Genomic DNA, 16,652 nt, shown 5'->3' with positions numbered 1-16,652 from the left:
ATGAATGAAAGCCAGCCGCCTGCTGCAGCGCCCGTCGCGCCCGTTGCCTCGAATGGCCAGCAGCCGTCGCAGCAACCGCAGGCACCGCAGCAGCAGATGCCTGTTCGTCGCCGTCGCCCGCGTCCCCAGGCTGATGTCCTGCGAAAGCCCCGGCGCCCTTTGCAAAACATCACCAAACCTATGGTATCTTTGTCGCAGATGAATGAGGCCAGGAAGCCCCCGCCAGGCCCGGCCGCTGATGGCACGCATTCCAAAGACGCGCTGCGGCAGGAGTATGTCGATCAAGGCGCCACCGTCTTTCCACTCATTGTGAGCCGCAAGGATCTGAAAGAGCTGCGACACCACGTTATGCGCCTCCAGAGCAAGAGCCATGTTGATATTACCGATGAGAAGCAGTTCACTCCACCCATCAAGCTCCACCGTCGAGATCCCCGCGCGCCTCCTAGTGGTATCGGATCACACTACGAAGAGGAGGATACAAAGGAGGATTTGGAGGAGATAAAGGAGCGCGAGCGCATTGAGCAGCAGAAGGAAGAGCGACGCAAAGTACGCGAGGAGAATCAGGCCAAGATCGCGCCTACCGGTATGAAGAAGCCTCCTGCCTTCCACAAGAAAACGGAGCAGAAGTATCGACCCGACGACACTCCAGAAGCAAAGAAGCGGCAGCTGCTACGGTACGAAGAGACATTGCCCTGGCATTTGGAGGACTACGAAAACAAGCAGACATGGGTAGGCACCTACGAATCGGAGCTGTCAGAGACACACGTCATGCTCTCAGCCACACGTCCTGGTGACCCAAATACAGCTATACAAATGGCACCCATGGAGCGTTGGTACAGATTCAATGTCAAGGGTAAGATCAAGCCGACTAGCGACGATGTGGACAAAATTTTGGCCAAGGTCGAGAGTGGCGGACCTAAGTTTTTTGCAGAGCTTGAGAGGCGTCAAGCGCAGCGTATGAAAGCTGAAGATGAGGCAAGGATGTTCAGCGGAGTGCGCACGCGTGTGGGTGGTGGTGCTGATGACGAGGGCCGGATCAAGCGGGAGCGTTTTGACGATGATACAATTGGCTTTGTCAAACGAGAAGCTGATGCCGATGATATTGACTTCAACCTTGAAGAAGACTTCGCAGACGACGAAGAAGGACTCAATGGTCTCTTTGAGGGTGAAGAGCAAGACGTCAAGGAAGCAGCAGAGAAGCTGAAGCGTGACCAACTGCAAGCAGCCCTTTGGGATCGTCCTGACGAACAACTGATAGCGCAAAAGGAAGAAGAGGAGCGCAGGGCTGCTGAGGAGACGAGAGCCATGGAGAAGATCACGCGCAAGACGTTAGCCAAGCGCGAGAAACAATATGACTATCTCGACAGCGACCCTGAAAACCCATACCTTACCGAGAGCGAGTCAGACACAGACTCTGAGGCTGAGCGACAACAAGCAAAGGAAGAGGCAGAAAAGAAGGCAGCTGAGCAGAACGGCAAAGCCCCAGAAGCTGGCAATGTTCCCTCCGGTGCATCCACCAAGGGCTCCAACACCCCCTCGGGTAACCACAAGCCTGGGGAATCCAAGAGCAAAAAGCGGCCTGGATCTCCCAATCTTTCGGAAGCTAGTGGCAACGAATCGTCACGTAAGAAGCACAAGAAGAAGCACCACGACAAGCTTGCTGATGGATCTCGGAAATCCACTCTTGGTAATCTCAAGGGCGCAGGCTCTGGTAGTGACAGCGAGATGACCGACGCGGGCAAGAAGCGGAAGAAGGAAAAGAAGGAAAAGAACCGCATCATGCTCGGTGGATCACCCGCCGGTACTCCTGGTGCTAGTCGGGCAGGCAGCCCCGCCGCAAATGGTAGCCGCGCAGGTAGCCCCTCCGTCGGCCCATCCAAACCCTCTCTGCCTTCCGCAAAAGAGATTTACGAATCCCTCCCACCCCAAGGCATGAACATCCAGAACCTCATTCTCAAGTTCAAGGGCCGTGTCGATAAGAGCAACACGCAAGTTTTCATCAAGCTCGTCAAGGCGGTGTCTCGCTTTGATAAGGCGAAGAGCTGGCTCACGCCTCTAGAGAAGCTGCCGTCTGACGAACACATCAATGCGTTCATGAACGCGGCGAATGCGCCGAAGCCCACTTAGTGAGAGAAAATAAAAAAAAGCCGCGTTGCGATTAGAGGAGGAAATGGCTTTCTTTTTGTGCCATAATTCTTACATTAGAATGCGCGATAGACGATGAGTTGGCGATATTTCTCAGACTGAAAATGCTCAGATGAAAGCACGTTACTATGGAAATGCAAAGTTCAATAGCACGAATCATCGTATATATAGGTTTTTTTAATCAAAATTCTTAAGATGCATTACTGTTCTAGACTACATCTTTTCTTGCTGAATGTATCCCATCGTCTTCTGTACTCACACTCGCTTCTGACACAGTATTCACCCTACCTTCCTCGGCAGCAATCTCATCCAGTACCTTTTCATTTGCCCCCGTTTTATTATCGACCGCCTCCACCGGTCCATGCAACGCCTTGTCCTTCGTCTTTCCATCCGCACTATCTCTATCCTTCTTCCTCATACTCCACCCGCCACTCCACCCCACCCACCTGTCTTCCCACGGCCCCTTGGCCAACATAACACATATAGCAGCAGTTACAAACCCGACACTTAAACTCCCGCTCCCAATCCATCCCGCAGCCGCATAGACATGATTCCCCGCGGCAGTCCCGATTAGCTGCCCACAAAACGTCGAAACCATGAACGCCGTGTTAATGCCATTTCGGCGTGTCGGTTCTATACTATAGATGGCCGAGCGGTTTGCAATCTGTGCGGTCTGATTTCCGAAGTCCATGAGGAGAGCCTGCAGCACGGGGCCGGCAACGGTGAACGTGCCGATGTAGGTACCTAGGCACACGCCGACGAGCGAGATTGAGAGGCCGAAGAAGACGGAAAAGTGCGGGACGAAGCGATCGGTGACTGTGCGTGCGTAGATGGGGGAGAGGAGCATGCCGGCTATGCCAATGAGGCCGAAGAGGCCGATTGTGAGGGAGGAGTAGTGAAACGGTTTGCCGGCAAGTAGGAATGTTAGTGTTGTCCAGAAGGATGTAAACGGTGCGCTGGTAAAGAGGCCTGTAAGACAGGCCTGAACAAGCACGGGGTGTTTGCGCAGCATCTTGACGATATCGAATAGGATGCGGAAGTAGTTCATGCCGCGGTTTGTAGCAGGGTAGTCTGGCATGAAGAGCCATAGCAAGACGAAGATTGTGTATTGCAAGGCGAGTGCCATCCAGTAGACTGCACGCCAGGTGGTGTAGTTCGATATGGTACCGGAGAGTACGCGGGCGACGAGCACGCCGAGCATTAGGCCGGACACAACGATTGAGAGGGCGGCGGCGCGGCGGGAGGGTGGTGCAAGGTCGCCGACCAGAGGGAGCATGAGTTGAGGGGTCACGGTTGTGATGGCTACGATAAAGGATATTGCGGTGAACGTTCCCAGGTCGTTTGTTAGGCAGAGGATTAACCTGGATATTTGTCGTTAATTAGCTATAGGTGACGTAAGAAAAGCAGGGTAGTAGACATACCACAATGTTGCTGTGAACGCTACTAAACCGCATACAAAAGGTCTTCTTGGAAGCAAGTCCCCCAAAGGACATAAGAACAGTAGTCCAGTTGCGTACCCTGCTTGCATGACTGTGGGAATCTGCGCTACCTGTTCATACCGCACGCCGAAGTCTCTAGCAAGGAGATTGAGAATAGGATGGTTGTAGTAGAGATTCGCGACTGTGAAGCCAGCGGCAAAGGCAAAAAGAACGTTCACTATTGTTTTGTCAGAACGAGTTCACGGTAGGTTAGAAGTTTTGTTCTGATTTGCAATATAATACAGCTCTTGGCTCTCATGTCGTTTGAGCGAGAGTTCAGGAAAAGAAAAAAAGAGATAGATTAATGGTTATGCATAAACATAGAAAAAACAACGTACTGCTCATAGAAAATTGCGGTGGCTTCTTAGGATCCCAACGGCAATTCGGCGGCGTCCAATTGACGACTTCCCAGGCTCTTCTCCATGGCGATATTCTCAACTGCTCTTTTTTGTCTTTAACCGCATCTCTTTTCGTTGTGCCCGCACCACCGCTTACCCGAGACATAAAGTTTGAAGTCGTCATCGGCGTTGTCTGAGCTGTACCAGCCTTATTGGTCGACGGTCCCATGCTCCCCGCCCCGCTCTGTTGGTTCGATGGATTATCTGATGACGAGCTTATTTTGGCGCACATGCCACAGCTCTTGCTTGTTCTGTATGCGCGCGAATTAGAGTTACTAGTAGGCGAAATGTGATGAAAAAGAAAGAAGGTATCAAGGCGAAAAACTTCCGCAAGCAGTTCCCGGGTTACTAATGCACCGTTAAGCAATGACGGAACCCCCCGGCACGGTGTCGGTCTATTGCTTCGGCGAGCACGCGCACCTATTTGTATCTATGAAGAGTCGGAGTTTAGAAGACCGTTGTTGCGATAGCCGGTATCGCGACCAATCAGATAGAGGACGCTAAGGCACCGTGTCGACACAACAGGACATGATCAGCAGGAATATGGTGCCTTTTTGGTATTCTACTTGTCATCGTACGCCTAGACAATGTCGATAATTTGCTCGTCCTCGTCTTCCTCGGCGTTACCCATTTCTATCATCTTTCCACTACCACCAGCGCTCGCCATGTCTGGTATATCCTCCTCTTCACCCTCCTCTTTACGCATAATCACTTGAACTACGCGGTCGCATGCCTCGCGCACTTCCTCGTCGTCTACATGCAAGTGACACTCCCGAACAATGGGGTACACCTTGACACGTCTGAGGACTTCTCTGCTTTCTTTGGTGGTACTCAGCAATAGCAGTGTCTCCAAATGTGTCTTGATGATCTGATTATCCTTTTCTCGTTCCTTATCGGGCTCTAGCAGCTGCAATTCGTCGAGCATACCCTCTGTGTCTTCATCTGCATACTCTTCTGGTCCCATGAGCGGCAGGAGAATGTAGGGTAGGAGGTTCGCGCCTATCGAAGGTGGCGGTAGATTTGGATCGGGCGATAGGTTCGATAGTAGGACTGGATGCGCTGGCACGAGGAATGCGACGTTCTTGATTGTCGACGCGACACCGAGGCGTCGGATATGTGAGGCATGATCTGTAAACACCTGAATCTTGGTGATAGGAATGACGTTGTCATCATGTTCCTGGGGCGAGGTGAGGTACTCGCGCCCCTTGGGGAACTTAGCCAAGTCGGCGAAGAAGTACGACAGGTAGTCGAAGTCTGCGTTCTTGTTGTATGCGCCCTGTGCACCCTTGACAAAGCAGTCCATAAGTTGGTCCATTGCCCAAGCAGATTTGGACAACTCCTTTGGGACGTCGCGCTTCAATTCCAACACCCTTTGTAGAGAGTCGTCCTTGGCCATGTTGGCGAGTAGCATGGCGATTTCGTTCGCATTTTGTTCTTTGGCGTTCTACAACAGATCAGTAAATAATGTCTGCGCTTTCTGGACGGAGAACTGGCATACGGTTATCCGTGACAGTAGTGTCTCAAGAAACTCATCATCCTTTGCAAGTGCCTTTTGGACTTCTGCGTCGGCGGAGACGTTGATGAGGATGGTTAGGGCATTCTTCGCGATGGGCGCATAATCCTTAACAAGGAGCTTGAGATCCTTGATGGGTTCTAACTGATTACGTTTCCAGAGGGTCGGGTTTGATTGCGAGTATCCGACAAGATGTTCGGCCGCTGCATGGTGTAAGCAGCGTCTCGTGGCGGGGTGGAGGGGCTGCTCTGACCAGTCTGTCTGATCTGCGTGTTGCCGTGGTGCAGGAACTCGACCAGCTGGACAAGGGGTGTTAGAATAGATACGAGCCGAGTCCGCATATGGTCTTTACTTACCTCTTCTAATTCTGACGGCATCTTGACGCTGACTGTCTGTGGCTTTTCTCTGCTCTGCTGTCGTGAGCGATGACGAACACCCAACTTTTTCTCGCTTAGACACATATTAAGGTTATCGATAGACACTAGCGCACGCCTTGCACCCTCTCCTCCTTCGCCCCTCACGTGTCATCAGTCGCATGTGCATTCATCTAATCGCATATTGCCTCGACCTATTCTTAACCAGAAATGACCTGATTCTGTTGCTAAACTTTGATTTGTAGTGTCTTGGATGTTCGCAGAAGCAAACTACCCGGCCCGTTTGCGGACTGCACGAGCAAGGTGCCGTCACAAACTACCCCAAAAGCCAAGTGCTGCATTCACTAATGCGCAACTCCACATATGACGATCAGTTATTCAGAGACAGGTACCCTCTGCAGGATTTTGCGATAAGCTCCGCCGTTGTGTCTTGGTCCAATCCGGCCGCATGTTAGGGCGGCTGCGTGCTCTCCGACGATGGACATGGGCTTGCTCGCCTTGCCGCCCATCAAAAAGAGCTTGTACCGTCTCAGTACCATTTGCAGCTCCCATGGCTGCTGTCCGTCGGTACTGCAGATGCTTTCGCGTTGAGAATTTACGTGTGAATCTGCATGTGCCGGGCTACTTTCCCCAACGCCTTTACACGTCTGAAAAGCAAGTAGGACAGCACATACATACATACACGTCCACAGTATGTCTCTCCGCATTCGGCCAAGGACAGCCAAAGTGCCGTTGGCAGGCAATCAAGAGCTCGAAATAGATCCCCGACTTGCAGCGGGCCGCCGGACTGGCCTCTTGTCACCTGCATAGGCTACCCATACTACGCAGGGTGGGCACACGTCAACAGCCAATCACAGTATCGTGCAGCCATGGTAAGATCTCGTGCTAGGGTGGTGGGGGGTGTAGCGAGTGGAAAGCGCTGGCGCTTAGCAGCAACAATCAGCCAACCACCCAAAATATAACCGCCGCTCATCAACTGATGAGTAGCGCCGGGCCTTACACACCTCTTGATTGGGCCCGTCTGACAGCCTTCTCGCTGCATGGGGTAGTTTTCTGCATGGGAAATGTCAGTCTACCGCTATTGCCCTAGATGCATTCCTATGGCCTTTGTGCTGGCTCACAGGGTGTCGCTGTGTGTTTCGTCTTATAGTCGTTATCCCCAGATTACCCGACACGTCTAGTTGTACTCCGCCTGTGACGAGTCTTTGTTTCTCTACACAGCCAGCACCTGTTCCGTTTGGTCGAGCCAGTCACTTCGAGCCAACTCGTTTTCTTAAAAAGTAGAGTGCTGGACATTCATCATGGCAGGACCCGCATTTCAACTCTTCCCTCCACCCCGTGCTCCAAGACAACCGAGCCCAAACAACAAACCGTCGCCTGTTGTAAAAAGCTCTGTTCCAGAAACTCCATCGACAGAGAATGCAAAGGCAACGCAGCCTCCAAGCGACTTCCACGAACTCGTCATTCAGGTCAATCCACCGCCAGCCTCTCCGTCCATCCAAATGGCACCCCCACCATCAATCCCAGCTCCACCCCAGGCACACCTGCCAAACTCTCAAGCCCCAAGGGTACCTGCTCCCGCTGGCAGATCACATCTCGAATCGCCTTCACAACGAAGAGCTCCTTCATTACAGATGGACCGGCAAGAAAGTTTCTATCGCCAACAAGATGCCCGCATCGTTTCACCAGTATCGCCCCCACAGAACAACTACATTGACGATCTTCAATACACAACCAGCCCAGATCTAAACCGTGCAGTCTCTCCTGCGTTCTCGGAAGCCCAGACTCTAGTACGGGCAAACAGCTCTGCTACAAGAGTACGATGCGCATCACCTCAAGAAGAGATACCAATGCGATCGATGTTCCCAGTCTACGATCCTACTGTTCCTCTTTCACGGCAACCGTACCAGCCCACGCAAGCATCACCCACAACCCAGATCCCACGGACACAAATCAGCCGATCGCCATACTCGTCAGAATCGTATGTTCCACACAGCAATGTCCACACAAGCAGTTCGATACCTCCCCCACCACCAAAGCCTTTCTTCACGCCTTCCAATCTACTGGACAACATGTGGCTAGCAACCAATGGTCAGGAAGAACCAAGCGTGCAGATATACACATTGAGAATGCACCGAGCAACAGCAGCGAATCCTACGATTACTTTTGGAACAACTCCTTCTCTCCCATTCTACTCCATGGCACAATCGAACCTCGCTGGCAACCACGAAATACCGAGTATCATGAACGAGGTCCTAATCCAGAGGCACCATCCTACTCAGCCGCGAGTTCTGCCCATTGCCCAGCTTGATCTGATTGCACCCCCCTCACTGGATAACGGAACATTCAATCCTGCTCGACAAGAAGAAACAACCTTCCTTACTAGCATATATCCCAAACTCGCTGCTCTTCAAGCACTCGATGCTGCAGCTAATTCGCCGTCCGCTTCTCACCTTGCGTTGTCTGACCCTGGTGCCCAATCACCGGCTGCACAAAGATTGGCTGAAGGCGTCCTTGCAGAAAGTGCCCAGCGGGAATGCTGTGCTCTCGCATGGACGAGGGATCACCCACAACAACAGTCAAATCCTTGGGCTCAGCACATACCATCAGAGGGTTCATACCAGCTGCACCACCCAACGCTTGGTACTTTCCCCATATCCATTGAGGGCGATTGTTCTGTCATCAACATGCCATCGACACGACCTGTAACAGCTTTCTACGGACACAACATGCCCATGACTGCACAGAACATAACACGAAAACCCGCTGCTATCACCGTCCTGAATCCATACGTCCTTTCCCCAACAACGCCAAGGACTAATGCTTTCTCGCCGCTACCGCCTCCGCCACGGTTTGATGGCGTGATTCGCCCAACCTCCATGACGCCATCTGAGATGTCTGTTGGCCAGCTCCCCACAACCACCGACGCTACAGCAGACGACGCCATGCTAGCCCGTCTTGACTTCACCAACGACGCGCTTATCCTCAACTTCGGTGCCTTGACACGATTCGGAAACCCATTCCTCGTCGACGTAGTAACATCCACACTCCTCGCTATTGCCGTCGCAGAAGCAACCCGCGGCCGCAAAGCCCGCAACAAGAGCCAAGATAGCTTCGAGCCGCCACCCCCAAGTTTCACCCTGACCCACCAAAAGGAAGACACTGCAAAAGCTTTCAAAGACTCTTTTGTTGAGGGCTTCCAAGGAATCGGTGGAGCAAAGACCAAACCACCGTTTTCCAGCAAGGGGCTCAAGAAATTCGCGTCGAGTTTGAAGAGCACAACTGGGACGCCGCGCAGCGAGAGCACTAGCGGAAGTTTTGACAAGGACATTGAACTTGGAGAATGGTATGGGCAGCAGGATAAGCATACTAAAACCAAAGAAACAAAAGCAGAGAGGAAGGCGAAGAAGGCAAAGAGCTCGCAGGATAGTGATGATAGTAAACTCCCCTTTGTGGCGAGAGCTGTGATCACAGTCTTGACTTTCGCGTTCAAGTCTGTTGTTTTTGTGCTGAAGATTGTGATCAAGGTTATTGCAGGTGTAGTGGTAATGATCACGAGGAACGTTGGCAAGCTGTGAGTGCGGAAGCATTGCATAGGGCTAGACCTCTTCTTTTACTTCTCTTTTACACATTAGCTGGGAAAATTTGGCGTTTAGGGTTTTCCTGCATGATACCATTCTTTGCATTCGATTTTTCTGGTCTTTGAAGACTAGCTAGTATTAGTGTCCGAGACGAATTAATTATTTGAGTACCTGCAATCTATTGATCTCGCGTGCTTACCATGGGTTTTGTGGATCATGGCTTGGGATGTGTCGTCTTCTACATGTGTTGATCATGCCCACATACAGAAAAGACAGTCACGATGATGTATCTCGTGCATAACTGCAATCATTTTTGGGTATTACCGGCAAACATAGTAGAGCCAGACCCTTCAAGACCCTGTTCCACGGCTACCACTCATCACTACAGTCGCACATCTAGAGTGCCATCAATAAAGAGCTATAGAAATAGACTCTAGAACGGGAGGAAAGGCTACGACCTACTCATACACCTGCGTAACACTTACCATCATGAACTCTTCCTTCTCATCCTTCTCATCCTTCCCCTCCCTCCTTACTAGGTCCTCCAGGATCTCATCGGCATCACGAAAAATGAAACCAAAATGACCCTCTCCCTCCTTCAACCGTAATACACACCCCGGTAAAAGCTTCTTAGCCCGCTCCACCATCCCGACCGGCGAATTCCTATCATCCTTCCCATGCCACAGCGTCAACGGCACCTCCCCCTCGCCAACATGCACATGCGCAAGCTCAAACCCCCACTCACTCCCATTAAGCTTCGCCTCCCACCCCACACCTTCACTCCCATTATGAAAAGACTCCTTAGTCATCGCCACGAACGTCGGCCAAACATTCGCGCACCGAATCGCTTTCTGGTCCCCCGGATGCCAACTCTCCATCTCTCTCGATAACGCATCTTCGAAGACGCGGGGGTCTTCATTCCGGCTCGGCTTCCCCATCTTACTATCAAACAGCGCAGCGGTAAAACTCGTCATCCACGGCGCTATCCATAGTACGATTCGCGAAGGCAGTATCATACCCGATGTGCCTAGCTTAACGGGGTACAACCCACTCACTATACTCGCGCCGAGCAGCCTCTCCTTTGGAATCTCTTTTATACACGCCAGCGCGTACGGTGCGCCCTCGGCAACGCCTAGCACATAGAACTGGTGGATTTTCAGGTGTTCGGTCAGAGCGAGGATGTCGGCTGGGAAGTCGAGTATGCGGCGGTTATGCTGGAAAGTTGAGAGACCGTTGCCGGGCCGGTCGGGCGCAATAAGCCGGATGTTGTGTGTTGCGCAGCTGGAGTGCCAGAGCTTGCCTTCGTAGCGCGACGAGGGGTAGCCGTGGAGGTAGATGATGGTGCGTTGGGGAACGGGGCTGCCGTAGATGGCGTAAGAGAGCTTGCGCCCGTCGTTTAGTTTTAGGGACTCGTTCTCTTGCTGCATCGCTACAGTGACAACGATAATAGTAAAGGAAATGCGATTAAATGGTAGCTATACATTGTGTATCTTTCTTTTTCGAGGGGGGAAGGGGGGGGCAAATATCGCTCTTTACTATTGCTACGCGGCGGTCTAAGGGTCCAACAGTAAGGGTGCGCGGGCAGTGCCTTCTGCAGGGACGCAAGGTGACGCATGGTTGGGGGATCGCCTCGTTTGATATACGATCGACGATAGTACGCCCTAGCTGTGGTAAGAAGCGGGGAATATCAATTGTGGATTTGGGGGGCATGTGGCGCGGTAAAGCGAAACACAAAGAGCGCTATGGCTGTGAAGAGCAAAGATCTCCACGCTTGCTGCTGGCTAGCTCTTACTTCACATGCATTTGCCTGGCGACACGCATGTCTAGATTTCCGAGCTTTTGAGGGGGTTTCGTCTTACACAAGATTGGGGGCGTTGCGTTATGGAGCTCCCTGAATATGCCGCAGACTGCTTCTGGATAGGCGATGGCATCATTGTGAGCGGAAATGGGATAGTATGGGCTTGGTAGTAACGTATGGTTAAATGACTAGTTTTGCTGAAATCCCGCAGACTCCCGGAGTTTATTCCATCCTCGATCGCTTTGAGAGGTTGCTTTTTCGTTGCCTCCGTCGCCATCGTGTTCGTTGAGGATGCATGTTTTGTATCTCGTCACACAAATTTCCTGTGAGAGTTGCAGATTGTGTTTACAGGTATTTGGTACTTTTCGGGTGCTTGGGAGGCATCTGGAAGCTGCAGTGTCGCAGCAACTGTAATCAGATGGGATTTCACAGAGTATTCCAGATGACCTGTCACGTCATCCTGCAATCCTTCGCTCTTGTCTCACTCTTATTTGCAAAAGCTCTTTAATGATGAATGAACCGCCTAACTTCGTTCTTGATTCCCGATCTGAGTAGCCAAAGATCAGCAGCCACTGCTTACTCTAAAACTCTCTCACTGTCCGGATTTGCATCTTGCGTAATGGCCGTATATCACACACGATGGCGGTATAGATAGCGCATCTGTCAAAATTAAGACTCACCACCGATAGCAAATATATCACTAACTCCTTGCATCATTTGTGTTCTCAGACAGCGTCTAAGTATGTAGTAAACCACAGGTGACAAATCCTTCATCTACAACACGGAAAAGAAACAGCCGCAAAAAGTAGATTAACCAACTCTCTTTATCTTCACTCTTACTTCCAGCCACAACCATCAAGACCAATACCCAGCCCCAAGCAAAGTGTTATATGTGGTTGGGTACTGATGCTTCTCTAGGGTTAGTCCGGGGTATAGTGAGTATAGAAGACTATGATGGATGAAGACACGAAGAAAGTATTACAGAAAGCGATAGATGCGATTTAGGATATATAGCATTTTACAATCATAGTAGAAAAGGCAACACTAATCCATTGTTGGTGGAAAACCTCGGAACTCAGCCTATTCAATAGGTACCGCCGAATGATTAGTTTGAGTGCCGGTAATCCTACAGCCCGCTAAAGCCTCCGGTCACTCTCAGCCCGTTACATACTGTATAGAACGAAGGGCCTGTTCGGTTACGCGTTTTGCGATTACCATTTTACTACAAATATGTATATATAGAGCTCCAACAGAGACTCTCAGAGTAAATTCTGGATCTCATTCCGGTTTAGTTTACTCAACTAAGATAGATGATAGTAGTGTTGTTTGGCTTGAATTTTAGTATTTTACTTATCGATTAGTTACTCTAGTTATGTGTTTTACACTAGCTATAGTAAACTTTTTATTTAAATAAACTACTACGCACTGTTTAAATTATTGCCGGACTTTAATTTCCACTAACGTATCTGTAGAGGTGCCGGACGGGTGAACGCCACGGACGGGCCAACGCCGGATTTTCCCTGCTAACACTATCACAAACTTGAAGCTGTAGAGCTCTACACAAAAACTATTATTACGAGAAATCGTAGTGTAGTAATCTAGTAGTATTATTTATTTAATATATCTACTGATACTTGGCTGGTAGCTTGATGGGGCAGCCTTAACGCGAGCGCGGTGATGGTAGTGCAGCTAATCGATTGGCTGGCTCTGCACCACCACCACTACCACCAACGATAATATTTTTTAATCCTAGCTTTGTAAGGCGCTTAAGTCTAGACTCCTTACCTATCTTTGATTTGGATGGCTTTTTGAAGTCGTTTGTGGGCGGCTTGGCGGGCTATCCGGTGGGCGGCTGCTTTAGCTTTTGTAAGGGGCTGCGCTCTGGGGAGCAATCGCAAGGTATACAAGAGGTCGTATTCGATGAGGAGCTATCCACTCTGCTTATGTGGTGTTTATTTACTTGTCGGAGAAAGGTTATGCCGGAGTGCCTGGGCGTCGCTCGGTCTGAACGTAGTTTAGATGGCGAGCGCGCGGCTTAAACCGAGATCCCACTGAGGAGCTATTATCCAAAGGGCGTTCAGCCCGTTACAGTAGATAACTGTAGCGCGTGGAATTGAGATTGTCGCGTTACGTTTAATAGCCTGTAATGTAAGCTCTATTTGAGATTCGTTTAAAGACTTTTATGTAGTAAAAAAAAGGACTATTTTACCCCCCCCCCCCCCCCCATTTACATATGTTGTAGGACTGCTAGCAAGAAACGGACAACGTAGAAAGATACTAGACGTTATAACGGTTCGTTTGAGACCCTATACGGACGCTATAGTGTAGTAGTTAAGAAAGTAGAGTTCGTCTGTTAGTAATAGGGTGAGACATCGCGTATAATAGTCATATAATAGTTGAAGTTGGTGGGGTCTTAGCATGCCCGGTCACTCGCTATACTACAGATACGTTGGTTAGTTGATTCGATGATAAACACTTGTAAAATATAGACCGGGTGAGCTCAGTCCGCTGACATTGTATTTTCGCCGACAGTTCCTCCGCGGCCCGAGAGCTATGTTCTAATAGAACTTCGGCTCTGACACGGCGGCTGATCCTTAGTCCCACCCGATTTGCTAGTCGTCGACTATTGAGTGTCGATATTCAATCAGCCCCTGTATGTGCGCAAATTGAACATGGGAATCTATCGGTTGGAGTGTTCAAGACGCATAGGCTTCAAATAGGAGCCCAAGATGATAACTCATATTAGTGCCACGCTCTCGCCTTGGCTGTTGATCGAAGCTTTAGTGCTTTATGGATTGCCTTTTTTCCAGGTAGACTGGAGAAAAGATTGCCTCATGGTGAGCAATCATCATTCCAAACCGCTGTATGATGCTGACACCTATTTATCGGTGAAAAATTATGGCAACATAATTACGAACAGCAGGCTTCGATCTTCAAACTGTGTCACGATAGGCTCCCGACAAGTTGGGCAGCTCTTCCCTAAAGATCCGCCGACGCTGCTAGCTAGGATGATGTATAGCATTATAATCCCATCTTTAGATTTAATAGAAGAAAGCAGATCAATTTTCGACGTTGTGAGTGCTTTCAGCTTGATACTTTGCAGGCGAGGTTTTGTAAATCCAGTGGACGTTGGGCTCATTTCTAGACTATCTCGACATTTACGAAGAGTGAAAACGAATTTCCCTATGCTACTTACCGGAGAATCTTGACACCGACTATTAGTGCTCCTAATACAAGATGTGGCAAGTGTTGATAGGCTTGATCGAGCCCTACAAGAGACGACATTCCTCCATGCGCTTAAGTTACTGGGTCTGCTTGAATACTACTACTATGATCAGAGCCGGTGCATACGCTCTATAACATCTCGCCTGGGCTGTTAGCACCTCCATTTCCTGACTGCCTACTATGGAATGACCTAATCTTAGGCTTTCTCGGTTTTCGACAGGTAGTACAAGCATCGATTAGGGTTTTTGGTATGGCTCGCACTGATCAGGAGGAACATGAGCGCATTGGTGTCTCTCCATCCCATAATGCGATTAGTGTCGCGATTCATTATCTGATGATGACAAACGACGGCTCAGCTACAGACCCGCACTTGATTATCCCTACACCTTGAACTGTTCTGTTCGGGAGATACCTCTGGAAGCCCGCCCACAAGAATCTGCTCCCCCTCACACAGTAACTCTTAGTGTAGTTCTCTGTAATAGAATTTCCTCAATCTGTCACTTCTGTGTGCTATCTCCCAGTGGTTTTCTAGACACACTAATAAACGGCTCAATTTCTGCATTATCCACGTCCCATTGACTAGGGTAGAAAATATCGTCCCGAAGACGAGCGAAGACTGCTTCCTTAGACGGCGCGCTCACAATCATGTGACTGCGTTTGATGCGCGCTCCAGGTACACTGGCGGCAGGCTCCTCAAGTACCAGTCCTATTTTTAGTGCCGACTATCAGACTTTGGAAGAGCAACTTTAAATGAGTATGACTTTAACTTACCCTCACAAAGCCAAAAGTCGACCTCTTGATTACAGCGCTTTCTGTGCTCTCTAGATATTGAAATAAGCTATTTTTTTATGATGACTAGGATTTCCAAACGTTTGGGATCTCACATTGCCTTTTCCTTAGGTACCGGGTTTGCGACATGAATCGGCAAATGGATGATCCATTCATAATTTTGAGTTGTGGACTTTTCAGTAGACATTTTCTACGAAGCACAGCTAAGATCCTGTTGTGTACAAATTTGGGTCCTGGCGGAGATGTGAAATAATGTAGTCGATCATATACGTCAACCTTTATTAAATAAGTCATGCTGTAACTTGCTTCTATCTCTTCGGGGCTCGGACATGGGCTCGGATGCGGGCCCGGAGCACTGGTTACATCTTTCGAGTGGGCCACCCGCAAACCAACCAGCGCAATCACTCACGCCCCACATGTTTATGGTACATCCGAGTGGACTATGTATCCGAGGCAATTAATACGACCAAGTTGTTGTTGTCTACGAGATTCCGGAGCTTCGGAACATTGGCCTCTGAACTCAGGTATGCAGGAACCATTGTCTAATGGACTATTACACACCTGTGGGGCTCAGAACCAGATTTCCCCGGCCTAAAGAGGGGTTACTAACATAGCAATCCGTATCCGTGTCCAAACTGTAATCACGTCATATTACTACCATATAAGTTGCGACTAAATACAATGATTACACAATAACAAAAATGCTGTAGATCAATTGCTGTTATCTCATCAGTTTGGTGACATTATTTTTTTAAGTTTGAGACTGGAATGTCGGTGTTGTATAATCGCGTTCCAACCCGACCAGTTCAGGCCTGCGACCTCGACATACGTAACCTTTTTCATCAGGATCTCGATACCGATTTGTAGCCTGCTCGTAGCTCCATAGATTCTGAGCTATCAAAGGTAGTTTAGCTTCTTCTTCCGCATCAATGTTAACACCAAGTGGCATTTGGCGAGATTGGAAATGATTCGCCTTATTGCTGCGGCGTGGGAGCAAGTCATGGTATCAATCTCAGCTTCATCGACCACTAATGAACGTCGCAATGGAGGCAGCTTTATTGTTGAAGCTATAGAGATGAAATTAGCGGCAACTGTGTTTGTACTAGAAGCCTCAATCGTCTCGTCATCTCGGAAAGGTGTGTATTTCCTTCGAGCCAATTCCTAAGATTCGGAATATCTTCAAGATGCGATTTTGGTGTTGCTTATAGAGGTGCTGGATAGGCTAACGCCGGATTACTACTTTTCCTAACACTAATCATTTTATTAACTTTGATTACCTATAACATGACTATAATGCAATCATTTAACGCTGCGCTTACTACCATTAACTCGTTAAAGCCTAATTGTAATG

At 49.5% G+C, this 16,652-nt stretch overlaps 5 protein-coding genes across 5 annotated transcripts; 2 read left to right on the top strand and 3 right to left on the bottom strand.

Moving 5' to 3' along the window:
• PSV08DRAFT_412579 (uncharacterized protein) lies at nt 1-2,357 on the top strand (the record flags this gene model as incomplete). The annotated part of the gene is made up of 1 exon (XM_014223507.2): nt 1-2,357. The coding sequence occupies one exon, from the start codon at nt 1-3 to the stop codon at nt 2,125-2,127; it is 2,127 nt and encodes a 708-aa protein (XP_014078982.1). The 3' UTR covers nt 2,128-2,357.
• Nucleotides 2,336-5,936, bottom strand: PSV08DRAFT_412577 (mfs general substrate transporter; the record flags this gene model as incomplete). The annotated part of the gene is made up of 8 exons (XM_014223505.2): nt 5,891-5,936; nt 5,788-5,833; nt 5,520-5,737; nt 4,608-5,465; nt 3,962-4,205; nt 3,567-3,801; nt 2,405-3,506; nt 2,336-2,353 (listed from the first exon to the last, which is right to left on the bottom strand). The coding sequence occupies exons 1-8, from the start codon at nt 5,909-5,911 to the stop codon at nt 2,336-2,338; spliced, it is 2,742 nt and encodes a 913-aa protein (XP_014078980.2). The 5' UTR covers nt 5,912-5,936.
• Nucleotides 5,937-7,102: 1,166 nt separating this feature from the next.
• Nucleotides 7,103-9,654, top strand: PSV08DRAFT_18091 (uncharacterized protein). Its single transcript, XM_014223504.2, has one exon. The coding sequence runs from the start codon at nt 7,210-7,212 to the stop codon at nt 9,484-9,486; it is 2,277 nt and encodes a 758-aa protein (XP_014078979.2). The 5' UTR covers nt 7,103-7,209; the 3' UTR covers nt 9,487-9,654.
• A 120-nt stretch (nt 9,655-9,774) lies between these two features.
• Nucleotides 9,775-10,916, bottom strand: PSV08DRAFT_231227 (Alpha/Beta hydrolase protein; the record flags this gene model as incomplete). The annotated part of the gene is made up of 1 exon (XM_014223503.2): nt 9,775-10,916. The coding sequence occupies one exon, from the start codon at nt 10,914-10,916 to the stop codon at nt 9,948-9,950; it is 969 nt and encodes a 322-aa protein (XP_014078978.1). The 3' UTR covers nt 9,775-9,947.
• A 4,081-nt stretch (nt 10,917-14,997) lies between these two features.
• On the bottom strand, nt 14,998-15,488 carry PSV08DRAFT_381820 (uncharacterized protein; the record flags this gene model as incomplete). Its single annotated transcript, XM_014223502.2, has 3 exons — nt 14,998-15,218; nt 15,284-15,333; nt 15,397-15,488. The coding sequence occupies 3 exons, from the start codon at nt 15,486-15,488 to the stop codon at nt 15,010-15,012; spliced, it is 351 nt and encodes a 116-aa protein (XP_014078977.1). The 3' UTR covers nt 14,998-15,009.
• Between the last annotated feature and the right edge of the window lie 1,164 nt (nt 15,489-16,652).

The sequence above is a fragment of the Bipolaris maydis genome (assembly GCF_028858645.1).
Source record: "Bipolaris maydis strain C4 unplaced genomic scaffold PSV08scaffold_16, whole genome shotgun sequence".
Lineage (NCBI taxonomy): Eukaryota > Fungi > Ascomycota > Dothideomycetes > Pleosporales > Pleosporaceae > Bipolaris > Bipolaris maydis.
The sequence above is the reverse complement of the archived record's forward strand: the minus strand, read 5'-3'. Positions and strand labels throughout refer to the sequence as shown.